A 17029-nucleotide genomic window follows, 5' to 3' on the forward strand; every position below is an offset into this window, starting at 1 on the left:
GTCCTCCTTGTCGTTCAATTCAAAAAATTTTTTAATTTCTTCTTTCATCTCCTCATTAGTCCAGTGGTCTTCCAGTAGTGTGGTTTTTAATCTCCATGAGGTAGGAAAGTTCCTTGCCTTCTTTTTATGGTTTATTTCTAGTTTGATGCCTTCATGGTCAGAAAAGATGGTTGATATGATTTCAATCTTGGTGTATCTGTTGATGTTTGTCTTGTGCCCCAGTATGTGATCGATCTTGGAGAATGATCCGTGTGCGCTTGAGAAAAATGTGTACTCCGTTTTTTTTTGGGTTTAGTGTTCTATAGATGTCTGTTAAGCCCAATTGCTCTAGGTCCTTATTTAGAGCTTTGGTTTCTTTACTTATTTTTTGTCTTGTTGATCTATCCATTGTTGATAGTGGTGTGTTGAAGTCTCCCACTACGTATGTGTTTTCTCTGATGTCTGTTTTCAGAGAGGACAACAGTTGTCTGATATATTTTGGTGCTCCTTCGTTTGGTGAGTATATGTTAATGAGTGTTATTTCTTCTTGAAGTATTGTCCCCTTGATCATAATGTAGTGACCATTGGGGTCTCTTTTTATCTTTTTGAGTTTGAAATCTGTTTTATCTGATAAAAGTATAGCTGTTCCTGCTTTCTTTTTTGGTCCATTTGCTTGTAGGATTGTTTTCCATCCTTTAACTTTGAGCCTATTTTTATCTTTTGTAGCTAAATGTGTTTCCTGGAGACAGCAAAAGGTTGGGTTTTGTTTCTTAATCCAGGCTGCAACTCTGTGTCTTTTTATTGAAGAGTTTAGTCCATTTACATTTAGAGTTAATATTGATATGTTAACATCTGTATTTGCCATTGTGTTTGTCTTTCCTTTGATTTTATTTATTTATTCTTTTAATAACTTTTTTTTTTTTTGTCCTTCTTTCATTGTTATTCGTCCCTCTGAGTTTCTGGCTTTAGGACTCCTTGTAGTATTTTTTGGAGTGGGGGTTTAGTTGCAATGAAATTCCGGAGTTTCTGTTTGTCTGGGAAAGTCCATATTCTTTCTTCAAAGAGGAAGGAGAGCTTTGTGGGATAGAGTATTCTTGGTTGGCATCTGTTTTCTTGGAGTCTGTTGACTATGTCCCTCCACTCTCTCCTTGCCCGTAGTGTTTCTTCGGAGAAGTCTGATGTCAGCCTGATTGGCTTTCCTTTGAATGTTATCTGTTTCTTCCCTCTTGCCAGCTTCATTATTTTTTCCTTGTCCTGGATTCTTGGGAGCTTTACTATTATGTGTCTTGCTGTATTTTCCTTTCGTCGTGGAAGTTTGGTGTTCTTCTTGCTTCTTGTATATCAATTTTCAGCTCCTCCTTCACATTTGGGAAGTTCTCTTCAATTATCTCTTTGAATATTTTCTCTGTTCCTACTTCTCTCTCCTCTCCTTCTGGTATTCCTATAACTCTTATATTCCTTTCCTCATGGAGTCAGATAGTTCCCGAAGTCTTTCTTCATTCTTTTTCCTTCGTACTTCTCTTTCCTTTTCTGTTTTGGTTCTTTTTATTTCTGTGTCTTCAAGAGTACTTATTCGTTCTTCCATTTCATCAATTCTGCTTTCATTGCTTTTCCCAGAATTCTTTAGTTCTTCCATTAATTCTTTGATCTCCTGCATTTCTTTTACTTCCCTCTTTAGGGACTCAATTTCATTCTTCTGATCGTTGATTATTTTTCCCTTATCATTGTTTTCCTTTATGACTTCTGTCAGTTTTTTAATCACGGCAATTTTAAATTCTCTTTCTGGAAGGCTCAGAAGTTCTTCCAAGTTACTGTCGTTGCCATCTGGGGGCTGGTTTTCTTTTTGTGGTGTGCTTTTTCTCTGGAGAGTTGCTAGGTTGCTTGTGGTTCTTCTCCTCCCTACTGTCTGTTTTCTAATTTGCCGTATGCGTTGGGACACTGTGTTGTTGGGACTGGCCGACATCTTGGGTGAGCTTCTCTGCTCCCCTCTGGTTCCTCCAGGAGTCATCTGTCAGTTTCAAGCAGTCTTTACTGGAGAAAGGTCCCTGTTCTAAAATGCCGATGTGGGGACACACTCCCCTGTGCGCCTGGTCTGCCCCGGCGGTGGGTTCCTGCTCCCCCTCTGGGCTTGGACTGCAGGCCAGAGGGGGTCTGGCGTGGGCGAACTTCCCCCGCTCACCTCTGGCTCCTGAGGAAGCCTTCTGCAGGTAGTCTTTACTGAAGAAATGTCCCTATTCTATAATGGTGATGTGGGACACACTCCCTGCGCGTCCAGTCTCAGGCACACTCTTCTGCGCGCTTGGTCTGCCCCGGCTGTGGGTGCTCGCTCTCCCTGTGGGCTCAGACTACTTGTTCGGAAGGGGCCCAGCGTGGGCTAACTCCCCAGCTGGCCACTAGCTCCTTCAGGAGCCTGTGCTGGCTTCAAGTCGCTAGGTGGCGCCAGAGATCTCTCCGAGAGCCCTTGGGGAGCTGATTTTCCACCCAGTGGGACAGGGAGCAGAGCAGGGATGGTAGGGTACACCTCAACGGCTTTGGGGTGCTGTGTCTGCCTTGTGCCCCACCGTCGTGGGGAACCCACGCCCCTAATTTCGTGCCCCGGGTCTCAGTTCCAAAGCCCTCAGTTCCAGGACGTGGGCTGTAGCCCAGATCAGTGGCGCGGGAATGGCACCTTTTGAATCCCGCTCCCCTGCCTGGGCGCCTGGTTCCTGCTCACTCCGGGAGGGCCTCCGCGCGTCTCCCCGCAAGCCTAGGTCGCAGGCGCGGGGACCTGGGCAGCTGCGATCTGATCCGGACCTGCGTTTGCTTTTCAACCGCACTGCTTTTCAGCGCGATCTGCGCCGCTTTCCCCGAGCAATCCCGATCCGCGTCTGTTTTTCCGGCGCGCCGCCTTCCTCGCAGGCTTACCGGGGGGCCGGGGCTGTGTGCTGGGGCTGGTCTCCTCCTGGGCGGGGCTCTCTTCAATGGCGCCCGGAGCTCACCTCCGCGGCGGATCCTGCGGGGTTCTCCACAGCTCCCGTTCACCGGGTGTGGTGGCTGCAATAGTTCCTTTCCACTCCCAGTCCCGCTTGCTGCGTCCTTTGTTCTTGTGGGCCGTTTTGGTTTGTTGTTTCCTCCTCTCTGCCGGTCGGAGAGTGCCGCCTCTGTGGGCGGGGGAGGGGAGCAGGGTTCTGCGCTTCCCTCCCTTCTGGTCCTCTTTTATGGCCACTTTCTTCTTCGGGCAGTTCGCTGGAGTCACCCGTTTATCTTCCGTGTCCCGGTTCTCACTGGGACCTGCCGCTTTTCCTCCCTATTCACTTTTTTTTAATGGGAGATCTTACTCGCAGCGTCTCCTTGCCGCCATGTTGCTCAATAAACTTATATTTTAAGAATCCCAGGCACGAGTCACGGGGGAGCATCATCACGCTGAGGTTGTATTTTATGTTCGCCAGGCGGTTAGAAGGGTTGGTTTGGGGGGAATATTGTTCTGTAATGCAGCGAGGGTCACCAGTTCAGCTCCCACATGGGCCGCCTGCTTCCCCTTCCTTGCTGGCCGCCGACTGTGTGCGCATCCGTTAAAGGAACACGGGACTCCCCGGGGGCAGGAGCGGGCAGGACCCGTGGCCCAGCCCCACGCCTGGCCAAGCGCGCAGAAGGCCTCTCCTGCATCAGAGGGGAAGGGCAGCGTCTTCATGGTGTCGAATTCGCCTGCTTTCATGAGAAGGGGGAACGAGGAGGAGGAGCCTAAATTTGGAAACTTGAAGTCCAGAGACGCCAGGTAGAAGGAAAATCTGCGAAACTGGAGAACGTTCTGTCAGAGGGAGTCAGGGTTTGTCAGCCAGCCAGGCGCTGAATGGAGGCCTGTCAAGTCCTGTGAGCCAGGAAGAGGACTGCTTTTGTGCTGCCACGGAATGTTCCAGAGGATCTTTTTGGGGGTGCTCAGGCAGAGCTTCCAAAGCAAGCCCTGTGCAGGCTGGGCCTCCTTTGCCTTTCTGCCCTGAATCCCGGCTTCTGTGAGGTCTTAGCCACAAGTACTGGGGAATCCCCTCCCTGGGTCGCCTCCCTAATCCAGCTGGAGGACAGAGCCCTCTCAGGGGGGAGATCCGCGCCCAGTGCCAGGCCACGGTGCCAGCGCTGGCCTGCACAGTCGCTCCATCTGGCCTGGGAAGTAACCGGTGAGCCCACGGAGCAGGAGCTGCCATCAGCTCCAGCCGGCAGGCTGGGCCCCACGCACAGCAGGACTCGAGGCCACCACGGCCCTAAAGCTGTGGTTTCTCAGAGACAAGCAGCTGCCTCCACTGTCATTCTCCCCCATCCCCATTAAAAAAACCAAAAAACTATTGATAGTGCTGAGACTTTAGCCCCTGTGCCGTTTGATCCCCCGCCAGGGAGCTACCCACATGGCGCAGCAGACCTCTCCTGTCTCCCCGCTGCTCCCCTCAGCAGTGTGTTTCAGTCAGTCTGCCTGTTCTGTTCCCCACTCTGTCTCTGGTGAATCCTCTCACCCCCACCCCTGCATCTCTGGCCTGTACCCCAGCTCTTGTATGCATAAATAAATAAATCTTTAAAAAAACCAAAAAAATAAAATATCCAGAATAACTTAATAGAGGAACACAGGCTTTTAATTTATCCATTTTCCCTATTTTCTGTATGTAAAATGCCCTATTTTCTGTATGTATTCAAGATGGTTCAAAAAGCAGCCACTGAATTCTCAATAATCTCCACCGTCTTTTTCCTCGTGTGCAGGTTGTTCTCCTCGGGGGGCTGGTGACAGCCCTGGGGGGTCCTGCCACACTGTTTGAACTCTCTGTTTTGTTTCTAACCATCTGATTTCATCCCTGGACATCTGTCAGAGGCAGAGGAAGTAAATTGGCTAGAAAAAGGACTGGACCTTGGTGGCTGCCTGGAAATCAAGATCTGCAGGATGGCTGAAATCACATGCCACGAGGGCATAGACCAGATCCCAGCGAAAACATAACCGGAGCCACAGGCTGTGCATGCATTGCAATCTATGAAGGTTTTTTGGTTCTTTTCCAGATGTTTCAGATGCTATGATGCCAACAAATAGCTCAGATTCCAGTGGCCGTGGAATCTTCTGGAAAGGAGGTCAAATCCAATTGGCATCTTCATCCCTCTGCCATGTTGTGGCCCAAGGCAGTGTCCACAGGAAGATTTGAAGGCAGCTGCCCTGGAGCTACTTCCCTGGCAGGGGTTTCTGCCACAGGGGAGACTTCAGAGCCTTTCGGAGCTTTGCAAACAGAGCCTCTAGCACATGCTCCCGACGGGTACGCAGCAGCGGGCACAGCGCCTGTGGGCACGGATTACATCCCTCAGAAGGGCTCCCAGGCCTCAGCCCTGTCGGCCTTCACAGCCGTGTAGCTGTGTCTGGTCCCCAACACTCACTCCCGCCCCCTCCCCGCACCCCACCCCCCGCCTTTTCTTTTCTCTAAGACACAATTTCTACGTCTCTCCCCGTGGTCATTCTCCAGAAGTCGCTTGTCCAGCCCTGGGGGGGAGGGGAGGAGCCTCTGCTGGTTTCGGGTGAGCCCAGGCCTGTGCAGCGGGCAGTGGCCGCTGGTCCGAGGCCGTGACCCTGGCTCACTCGGGGGTGGTACCCTCTCAACCTTCATGACTCAGGGCTCCCTGCTCCTTATCTCAAACAGGCCTCACCCCAATCACTGTTTCCGTCTTAGCGTAATCTGGGCCTATGACGTCCATGCTCGGCATTTACCCACCATGAGCACAGCCATGCGCCGGGAAGGATCTACAGTGCCTGTTGAATGAATGAAAGCTGTTTCCTGGGAACTCTGGGGGTGAGCCTAAGGTCGGGGAGTGGTGGGAGGGAGTTGCTCTGAGATGCAGTCTTCCTAGAAGCTCCCTGTGGGCTCCCAGGGGTCACACCTGTTTTCTTTCTGGCTCTCCTAGAACCCTGGGTGAGCTTAGCTTACCTACACTGTGCCAGGAGCTTCGCCAGGAAGCTGGCAGAAGGGGGAGGGGCGGAAAGGTGCTTCGTGAATACGAGCTGCGGATCCAAATCAGAGAAGGGGCAGGAAGCTAAAGGATACGGATTATTTTAAATCCCCAAGGGTTTTCTTCTACATGAAGTAGGTAATGACTTACAGCGTTTAGAGATTTATCTTTAATCCAGATGGCAAATGTCAAGTGCTTTCTAAAGGGGCCACATGCACAGACCCGGGGGACTGGGAAGTGTCTCCACCGCCTGGTGACGGATCCAGCGACTAAACAGGACCTGTGTGGGTTTTATCCACTCACATTTTCTTTTCTTTCATATATGTAATAATTTACCAAATGACGCTAAGATATGTGTGTTTTACATCATTGTTCATTTTTGCACAACGTTTGCTTTCTCCTCTCAGATGTAGTCCCCGCAGAATTCCTACCACCGACTCACCCTGCACCGTCACCACAGTCCCTGGTGCTCTTCCCGCCCCTGTCTGGATCCCTCTCCCTCCCCCGCTGCAGAATGTCTCTGATTTATAGCTGCCTGCTGGTTTTGCTTATTTATTATTATTATTATTATTATTACATATATATTTTCCCTGATCCCTTATCTGGGCCCCCTCTATTCCTCCTATAAGTGAAACCATCACATATTTTCTTTTCCTTCTGGCTTATTTCACTGAGCATCATCCCTTCCAGCTCCATCCGTGTTGCTGTGAATGGCATGAGTTTAACTTCTGTGATGGCTGAGGAATATTCCATCGTGTCTATGGACCACATCTTCTTCATCCCGTCATCTGCTTTTGCCCATTTGGGTTGTTTCCACAGCTCATTGTCAACAGTGCTGCAATACACAGAGGTGCAGGCATCCTTTTGAGTTAATGTTTTTGTGTCTTTGGGTAGATTCTTAGGGGTGGAATTGCTGGATCCGATGGAAGCTCCATGTTTTAGGAGACTGAGGAATCCCCAGACAGCTTTCCATGGTGGTTGGACCAGTGTGCACTCCCAGCAGCAGCGTAGGAGAGTTCCTTTTTCTCCACAGTCTTGCCAACGTTTGCTGTTGCCAGTTTTTAAAAATATATGCCGTTCTCACCGGTGTGAGGTGGAATCTCGTTGTGGCTGTGATTTGCATTTCCCTGACAACTAGCGATGCTGAGCATTTTTTCATATGCCCGTTGGCCACTTACATTTCCTCTTTGGAGAAGTTTTTTTTTAGCTCTTCTGCCTATTTTTTGACTGGGTTGTTTGCTTTGTTTCCATTCACACTTCCTAGTGAAATTTCCACTTATTTTAGTGTCAACCTGTTGCTACTAACTCAAGCTATTGGGGGAGTATGAGCAGCACTTCAATCAGTAATACTTCCGCGGAGCGCTTAATGTTATAATTCTATTTCTTTCCAAAAATTCTAAGAGGCGACTGAGGGTCCCTTTTCCTCTTGAAGGCTAGCTAGGGAGTCCGGAGATTTGCTCGAGGCCCCTGTAACATCAGCATAAAAATTCATACCATGGAATGATGAAAGTTCCTCAAGTACCTGAGGCGCCCGAGGGCTTCCCCAGCTCCTGGTGCGGGTCGGGCCGACGGGCAGGAGCCCTGTGCTCCCTCTCTGGAGCCCCCCCGCCATGTGCTCCCAGGCCACAGCTGCTGTTGTTACCCCCAGGACACACGTGTCCCCGCTCCGTCCTTTCACATCAGTCACCGGAGAGGTCCCTGGTCCCCACGTTGTCTGGTCTCACCCCAACCTCACATACGTCTTTGTACTCCCCATTCCCTACCCTGGCTGCAGGCACCCCAAGTCCTGAGCCCAGGCCCCTGCTGGGGGAACTCAGGTAAGTCAGGGGAGATGCCTGTAACTTCAGCCTACTCTCGCCTTTTCCTCAAATTCTCCTCATGGAAACTGGCCGTGAGGACAGCTGCGGCCCTCCAGCCCCTCGGAGCCTCCTGGTGTCGCTTCGTGCCACCAAGCTCTGCGCTGCCCCAGGTAGAACCATTTTCCTTTCTCTTTCTAAACCCTCCCGCTTTGGGTTTTAAACTACACGCTCCGCCGCGCGTCCTTCCTTCTCTGCCACCAGCCACGGGTCTCCTCCCCTGGCGCCCGCCATCCTGGAGGCTTCAGGTGCCAACTCACCACCATGACTCCAAGTCTGCTCTGGTGGTCTCGGTGCCCACACGGCGACGCCTCCTGGACCCCTGGCCTCATCCTCTATCTTGACCCGTCTGCCCACACTGCTGGGCGCCCCCGACCTTGGCCAGCACCGCGCCTTCTGTGCAATCTCCACGCCACGTAGCCTCGTCTTCAGCCAACACCCGCGTCTCTTGGACTCTTCTAGAAACCAACCCCCCGGCACACGGGCCCTGCTCCCTGGAATGAGCCGGCATCGGGTGGCTTCAGGGCCTCTGCCTTGCCTCGTCCTCTACTCATCTCTGTTCCCAGAGGTCCCCACGACGCTTTCCTTTCCAGTGCTCGTGTCTTTCCTCACATGTCCCCTGCGCGAGACTTATAAATGTCACCTCTTCCCTTTATTTCTCTCTGCGGCACCAACAACAATCTGCCATTCCATCCTCGGACATGTGAGTGTAACGGCATAGCCAGTGGCAACGGGCGCCTCAGCGAATCTCTTTTCCACGGCCCTGTCCCCATAACTGAGAGCAGCACCCAGCACGTAGCAGGTGCCCAGGGGGTATCTGCTGACTCGCAGGACAGGAGGATGGAAGGAAATGTGTTTCCAGGAAATGAAGATCACTGCTGTTGTGATGCACCGTGTTGTCATTTAGCACAACTAATCAGAGTAATATTGATTTTGATTGTGGCTCAATTAAATTTTAGGCGACTACGAAGTGGCCTGAATTTTATGCAAATCCGAGGAGATGATTACAGTTGGCTTCTTTCCCTCCTAATCACCCAGTGGTTTTAAAACAAATATGGAAACAATTTGCAAATATTGGCACAAGCTAGAAGAGAAGGCTCCATTATCTGAGCCGAAATGTCAGGGTAACAACCAGTGACTCTTGCCTCGAGAAACCCCCTCAGGCTTTCAGGGAACACGGCTGGGAGGCACAGGTGTCTTCACAAACAGGTATGTTTGGGAGGGGTGAGGGCTGGCGATCAAGTCTTGCCGGATAATTGATTTTGTTTCTGTTTGAGTAAACATTTATGCCTGCTATTCTGGAATCTGCAGCACGAAAAAATGAAGGAGGCAGATTGTCACCTGTTAACTCCAGGAGTTAAAGCGATTCCAGTTCCTTATCCTGCCCTCATCACCACCCTTCTGTGTCTAATCTCAGTTGGAAGTGAGGAATCCAACCTTACATCACAGGTAGCGAAGAAAAACACACAAACCCAACACTCGACAGCACTGAGCTGCCATGCCCTCATTTTCCTGGCCTCTGGCCAGAGTCGGCCCAGACCAACTTCAGGAGCAAAGCCCAAGGGCGGGTCGGGCGGGCAGGGCTGGTCAACCACCAGGTGCCTTCCAGGATGACGACGCCGAGGGGTGACGGAATAGAGACTGTGATTTCATACAAGGATTCCGAAGTTTATTTCTGAGCAAGGGCGAGTATGCCGATGTACAGGCAGACCTGGCAGTGCCTTAGTCACCTGGCGCCGCTATTTAAAATCTGACAGGATCGTCTCACGGAGTAACCACGGCATCGCAATGACTTGCTCTAAGCCGGCCATTCTTTGCGTGTGAGAAGCGTGTCCACACCCCCGGAATAGCCTGCGGTGGGATCGAGAGACCACACCGAGCGCAGGAGCCCGGTGACAGCTGCACACCCCACAGACAGCACCCGGGGCTGCCACGGAGCCCCCTCGGGCGCCGCTCGTCTGGGCGCGGCGCTGCTGCTCTGCTCCGCGGCTCGCTCCCACGGCGTCCTGAGGCGAGGCGCTGGCAGGCAGCAGATGTACCAATTACTAACCTGTCAGGCCTGATGGATAGGCCCGGCGAAGGTGTCCTCACACACCCCCTGGCAGGCTTCTCCCCCGCGCCGGGCCCCCCAGGGTCAGAGCCACACTCCGCCTCCCCCGGCCCAACTGTCTCGTTAGTGTCAGTCTCTCGCGGCCCTGGGTGCAGACGGCGCGGGGCGGACTCACCTGCTCTTCCCCAAGAATCCTGAAGTGATGGAGCTCTTTAATCAAGGAGTTGCGGCAGCCAGCTGCGGGAGAAAAGGACTCATCAGAAACGGCTCTGGCCATTCCGGGGGGCCTGCGCTCCCGCAGCTCTCACTGCACTGACCAGAGCTGCCTGCCCGCCCGCTGCCCTGAGGCCGCAGGAAGGTGCCGTGGGACCCTGGCCCCAGGTCCTCCCCTCCCGAGGGCGATGTGGCCTTCGCGGGACCCTAGGACACCAGGTGGTCTCGGCCCAGGCGGCCACCGGCCCCCCAAGGTACACCCTGGCGTGGGCCGGGGCGCAGAGCTGGGTGGGCCCCTTTCACCCCGGCACAGCCCTGCAGGCCACTTGCTCCCCAAGCTGCATTTCCTTCCAGCCAGACGACAGCATCTGCACCATGAAATCCAGTGTTTCTTTGCGCACTTTGGCATTTGTGTTTTCCTTTTCATCTGATTCATACATTTTCATTTGGGCTCTAGTTGTATCAGCAGGCAATGTGTCTCTCTCAATTTATATTAAAAAATCTTATTTTACGGAATAATTTCATTCAACCTTAGAAGTTTAGCAGGATCCCCCCGGCCCCCCTTCAAGCGGTCCTTTACATCCCTCAAGTTTGAGAAATAATTTGACTGATTTCAATGTCAGGCAAAATAAGAAACAGAATTTCAAATGAGGTTCGTCTCAGAATTTGTATGCCGGCTCTCTCCTAAGACAGAAGGGGAAGGATTGATGTCGGTGATCGCTCAAACATCAACACCGGGAGCGGAGACTGGGTAATTACCCGAAGCACCTGGGAGCTGCAGCGAAGCGGGATAAACAGGGTGGATGGGGCAGGTAGCCCCGGGTGGGGGGCAGGCTTGGAAGGCTCACGGTGCTTCAGAAGAGCGAGGAGGGCCCGGCTCCTCTCTGCACATCGCGTGGGGACGGACAGGCGCAAACTTAGTGTGTCTGGAAGTGCCAGGAGCCAGACCCAAACTGCTCCCTGCATTCTGGGGGGGTGTGGTGGCCCTGGGATGGGAGGGGTCCTGTCAGAGTGGGGTCCTCCCTTGACCCTGAGCTGCTGGAGAGGCTCTGACCACCTGAGACCCTGAACTGAAATGACCAGGGTGAAAAATGAACGAATGAATGAATGAATACACATGCTTATTTAATACTAGAAGTGTTTGGGGGTTTTATTTAGAAGTTTGGGGATGTTTCTGTGACCAGAAATGTGGCTCGGGAACTTGGTTTTTGCCTCCGGGAAAATCTGCCTTGGTGTACATCCTTCAAGTTGGGCTCTTAAAGTTGACGTTTCCAAGACCCTGTCAGGGACACTAACCGAGGACTTCTCTATGCTGAGTCTTAGGGCAACTGCTAAAAGCTGAATCTTCTGGATTAAAAGACAAAGATTGTCAAAATGGTCAAAGAAAAGACCAGACAAGAAACAGGTTAGCTGCCGAATCGCTTCTAGCAGAAGAAAGTCGGTAATTTGTTCACTTTCGCAGGTGACTTACCAAGTAAAAAATCCTTCCCCGGGCACAGGGTAGAAGCTGACACGACGGGGACATGCCCCTTCTCTCCACTCTCGGCTGGGTTAGCAGGTGACAACCCTTACTTTGTTTTGGGAGAGTAAATGTGAAGCTCTGACTGCCTTGGCAAACACCTTAGACGATGATTTTGGGGTGAGAAACACCGAACAATATAATACGTAGACACTGGCATTTTGCTCTGGTAATGAAGTGTTTCCTCGAGAATAAAAAGGGCTGAGGAAGTGAGCTCGGTGTTGCGTCTAGCACTGGTTTTGGTGTGAGGTGAAGGGCAGGAAGGACAGCACTGTCTGCACAGGCTTTTCAAAGCCAAGCGTATTGAGAAAATGCACCGAAGTGGCGGCACCACTGTGGATGAGACGGTGTCCAGGATCCCGGGCGTGGGAGGCACAGACGCGCCGTCAGGACGCAGAGCCTTCCCCGACACGCAGGGCGGGCCCCGAGAGCCAGCCCCAGGCCGGCTCGCCCCTCGCCTGCTCTCACTGCGTGGATGCCGCAGCCGCTTTACCCGGCGAGAGTCGGGGGTGCGTCTTGGTCCCAGCCCAGGACACCCTCCCTCACACCAGGCGCCTGGCCCAGGAGGAGGTGGGCAGCAGCGATGAAGCAAGGAGAGGAGGGTGGGGTGGGGGTGCTGCCCAGCACCGCTTAGTAGCTGTGCTGTCTTGGGCTGGAGCCAGAATGTTAGTTCTGTCTTCATTTTCTACCCAGAAGAGGAGCAGGGAGGTTTGACTTTCGATGGCTGGGTGAGCAATGTGTGTGCATCTGTGTGGCACACAAACATTTCCTGGGACAGTTCCGTGTATGCAGTAGGTGCTTAATGCATGGCGGCGGCTTTGGTGAGAGGCTCGGTGGTGGCAGACTCCACGTGATTACACTTGAAATGGTCGTCCGGCGGCTGGCCCAGAAATAACTGTTCCCAGATTTCAGTCTTTGGAGGCCGATTTTGCTAAAGGAGCCGCGTATCCAATCATGTAATTGAGATTTACATGACAATATGTCAAGAAACAGTAGATGAGCAAGTACGTGTAGACACACACACACACATGTGTACGTGTGTGTGTACACAGGGTCAGATCACATATGGCTAGAAACGTATGGTCCATGTGCATTTAGAACTATGTCTGTTGCCTGTTTAGTAATTCATTTATTCATTTACTAATATAAAATGATTAAAAAACAGATGTCTTTGTTATTATTAAGATTTATGATCTATTTCTACCTTTGAACACATGGAGGGCTTTTTTTTAATACGCCAATGGTCACTTCAAATTCCATCCTTTGTATATTTGTGCTTAGGAAGAGCTGGAGAGAGGCAATAATGCAAATAACTTCAGCCACAGGTCCCCGAACACATCCACTTGCCAAACATGTAAAAGGGAAATGAACGCAAATTTCCAACAAAAGGGACAGTTAGCAACCGTGGAACATTCCTTCTGTTTGGCCTCTGACTCAGCCACCACGCTCGGCCCGGGTGTCGCTGGAGAGTGCGGTCGACAGATGGAGGATTATGGCAAACAAGCTGCCGTGGAAAAACAAATACTCCACAAAGATGTCAAGACGAGAATGACGGGTGGTTCTGTGTAACCGAGCTCGGCTGCTTGGCCAGCGCCGGGGCGGGCCTCTCGGGAAGTGGGGGCACCATCCAGGGGACTCACTGACTGACTGATCGACAATTCCACCTGGTGATGCGCCCCCAGCCCCTCCCCGCACCGCGAGCTACTGTCTGCCTTGCGATGCTGGTTTCAGGAAGCCCCATGTTGGGTTTTTGCCCGTGAAAATGAGCCCAATTTGGAATTTCCCCTACTGCCTTATTTCTGTCCTCAGACTCATGTGATCAGGGACACATTCTGTGTTCAGGGAGAAACGATACTGCCGCAGAGACCTCAAGAAGCTGCAATAGCAACAAGAAAACAAAGCAAAATGAAGGGTCAGAGGCTGGCAGAGTTCAGCACTGTGTGAGGTGAAAACACACACACAGGAAGGCACAGGGCTTTGGTGGCAGGGGCTGGCGGCGAGGGGGTGGGGGGCGGTGCTGGAGCCAGTGTTTGCAGCAGTGAGCAATCACGGATCTCGGCCCGCACCCTCCCAGCAGACAGCACTTTCAATGCGAATGTGTTCGGCATTCGCACACTCACAAAGCTCCCCTCAATGACAATTCAATTAAATGGCATTAAAAAGCACTTCGAGGGCGCCTATCACAATTTCCATCAACTCCGTGTGCAATTATCTGTCAAAACCTGCTTTCCCCAGCCTGAGCACAGGGCTTGCTCACCTGGGAACCAGGGGCTCCATAAATACTTGCTGCACGAAAAGGTAAATGAAGGAGGAAAGGCCTTTGCCTGCTTTTGGATAACACAGCCTTGGAGACAGACGCTTTCACGGCCTGCAAGGGCTTCATTTAAGGACCCAGTACTGAAAGGCTCTTTGCATTGGGGTCAGCTTTTAAAATCTCAGAAATGAACTATTTTGTAGTGGGATACTATTTTATTTTATTTTTTAATTTTTTTATTTGAAAAAAATTTTTTTTAAGATTTATTTACTTATTTATACAAGCACTGGGTACAGTCAGAAGCGCGGGAGGGTGAGAGGATTCACCAGAACCAGAGCAGAGAGCAGAACAGGCAGACTGACAAAATACACTGCTGAGGGGAGCAGCGGGTGCGGCAGGAGAGGTCTGCGCACCATGTGGGACTCTCGCTGGCTGGCCAGGATTGAACCTGAGCTGCAGAGGCTGCGGACAGCTTCACAGTGTGGCGCTCAACCGCCTGCACCACCAGGGAGGCCCTACCTGAGCAGGACCGAGTTGATGTAAAGCTCATTTTCAGCAGGAGGTCACAGCTATGAATGCAAGAGGGAGGCTAGGCCAGCTGAGTCGGTTCAGGCTGGGGCCACCCTCACGGTAATCGCATCGCCCTTTGTGAAACTGTCAAAATATTTTCCTTGAGGTGGCCAGGCCCCCGCAAATGCTACCAGGTGATCTGGTTTATGGAAAGACAGTCAGATCTATTCCTGGACCTTATGGGCTTGCTGGCACTTCATTGCTTTAGTGATTAAAACAGATCATAGAAAGTGTAGTCATGTGTTGAAGAGTGAAAATATCTCAGGTATAAAAGAACCGTTGCTCTTGTTCTCTCTAGACCAACCTTTTTCAGCACAGAATTCCCTTCTGTCTCCCAGAAGGTGATATGACAGACCTTCTCTAGACTTCCAAGGACAGCGATCAGATGACCAGCCTAGAAATCTTTCTAATAGTGAAGAATTCTTCCACTTAGATGGATCTTTCTAGATACCAGCTCTGGACTTGGAGTGACAGAGGTAATAGGCGATCCTTTCAAGCCTTTATAAAGCGCCCCCTACCTGGGGCAAATAGCCATTTGCTGAAATAACCTGCATCTACATGAAACTCCGTAGGAAGCACCAGATGTTGGTCCCCTCACTCAGTCCGTAGATTTGACCTTGTGGTTGGCAACTCGTCCATTTGAAGGTCATTGTCCAGGAAGTCTCCTGCAATTTATCCTTCCATATTTACTTCTGTGTTTAGGGTTGGGTACTGGGCCTAGGGAAGTTAAGGTGAACGAGACAGACTGCACCTGTGATTTTATGGCGCTTCATTCTGAGAGGGCTCTGGGGAACATCTGTTTGCAGGGTCAAACTGTTCAGAGACGAGGGCTCGCGCTTGGGACATTCACATCCTCATTTCACCTCTAAGGTCATTCGAACAGTCTTCCTCCCCAACTAGTGGTAGATAAAGCTTTCTGTAGTGGCCACACTGCATTCAGGGCCCTGTTCTAGAGGCTTGGCCCTAGAACAGCGTCCGTAAATTGTTGGTTTGGGAAAAATGTAGGAACATATCATGTGTTTGACTCTTTTGAGAGTTATGAATCAAACGAAAAATCTGTTAAAAAAAAAAAAAGACAACTTTGGCCTTGTTATTTTGACAGATAGACCCGGCACGAGGCTCAGACCCTGGAGTTTATACTGGTACAGCCACACCTGGCTCCTGCTCCTTCTCTCTCCTCTTAATCCCAACTCCCTCTCCTTGAAGGGCCGCTCACGCACCGATGTGGGGCAGCTGCAGGTGCAGTTACCCCTTGGTCCAGGAAGACAGAGCCAGGTAGGAGTCTTGGGCTGTTAGGCAAGAAACTCTGAGGTCCGGGCATCCAGGCAGTCTCAGGTCCTGTGGGTGACTTGGGGGAGACGTGTGTAAGGATGGCTGAGCGGGGCCTAGGCGGGTGCCCTCTTGCTTAAGGAAGGACGTTTTGCCAACAGCCCTCGCCGCGTCTCATTCCCTTTATCTCCCTGCAGTGTCTGATGTGGGCACACCCACCATTCTGAAAACAGCTCTCCCTGCAGTTGTGAGGTGTGTCGTGCCACTGCCCCAGCACGGCTCTATTTTACTTGTTGTCTCTTCCTTCTTCCTCTCATGCAAGCACAGACTCTCTCTTCAGTTTCTAATTCTCTTCTCCAAGCACTCGACAGCTTCAAGAGCGTGCCCACAGCCTTGTCTCCAGCTGCCAGCCCAACATCTCCCCTCCACGTCCAGCTGTCTCTCCAAAGGCAAGCGGTCTCCCTGCCAGCACGTCACACCCCTCCCAGACCATGCCTTCCACATTCATTCTTGGTGAAACCGACTTGGCTCTTAGTGATCACACACGTGTGCCAGTGCTCACCTGGCTGGCTTTAGGTGGGTGGCTGCAGCTAACATCCAGCCATTTACTTTTCCATATTTGAGACTCAGTCTTCCATGATTCTGAAAGTTAAAAAAGAGCCATCTCCAGAAGCCTGACACTCGCTCTGCAATGTTTCCTAAGGACGCCTGGCAGGGTCCTGCAGCTGCGCACAGAGGTAACAGGAGACCCCACGACAGCAGCCGTGGCTGTGACCTCCTTGTTCTTTCTGCCCCCACTTTTCTTAAGTGCACCTTCCTCCTTACTTTGCTCATTCCACCCTTTCTAACAACAAGCTTCCGCCCTCGGCACAGGAAGAAGAGACCTGGGTGGCTCCATCAGCTGCTAACATCCTGCCACCTTCATCAAGGGGGCCTGGTTCTTCTCTCCCTGCTTTTTTCTTCTTACTATTTATTTTGTCCTTGACCTTATTCTAAAAGCCTATTCTGTTGTCTTTGAAAGTTTAAATTAGAATTGCGCCTCTCTCTGAGCTAGCCCTGGTGATCTGCTCATAGGTCTGTGGGCTACTGTTTATTTTCCCCAGTTATTAAACTCCTCACTCACCTCTGCACTTGCTGTCTAGAAATGTGGGCTCACTGTGAGCCAAAGTAAGTGGCCTCCTGGGTGTTAAAAAGTAAGTAAGGAAGTTTATTTAAAGAACATATGAAGGCAGAATTGAATCCTATTTTACTTAAAAAGGATGACTTTGAGGTTTTTATTTCAATTAGTGTCTGTAATCAACATTTACTTTCTTCTGTTCCCATACCATAATGACTACTTGATGATCTAATTGGTGTTCTCCTCAGGAAAATGC

The 17029-nt window shown here is 51.2% G+C and overlaps 1 protein-coding gene across 4 annotated transcripts in view; it reads right to left on the minus strand.

Annotated features, from left to right (window-relative positions):
• Positions 1-17029, minus strand: part of PRKN (parkin RBR E3 ubiquitin protein ligase) — a 1086879-nt gene that overhangs the window by 130389 nt on the left and 939461 nt on the right. For all 4 annotated transcript variants that reach the window (XM_037520693.2, XM_054697961.1, XM_054697960.1 and 1 more), the window contains one exon: positions 10007-10068. In XM_037520693.2, coding sequence (XP_037376590.2) covers positions 10007-10068 — 62 coding nt within the window. The remainder of the gene's footprint in view (positions 1-10006; positions 10069-17029) is intronic.

The sequence above is a fragment of the Talpa occidentalis genome, unplaced genomic scaffold (genome assembly GCF_014898055.3).
Source record: "Talpa occidentalis isolate TD23 unplaced genomic scaffold, MPIMG_talOcc4v2.1 talOcc4.2, whole genome shotgun sequence".
Classification (NCBI taxonomy): domain Eukaryota; kingdom Metazoa; phylum Chordata; class Mammalia; order Eulipotyphla; family Talpidae; genus Talpa; species Talpa occidentalis.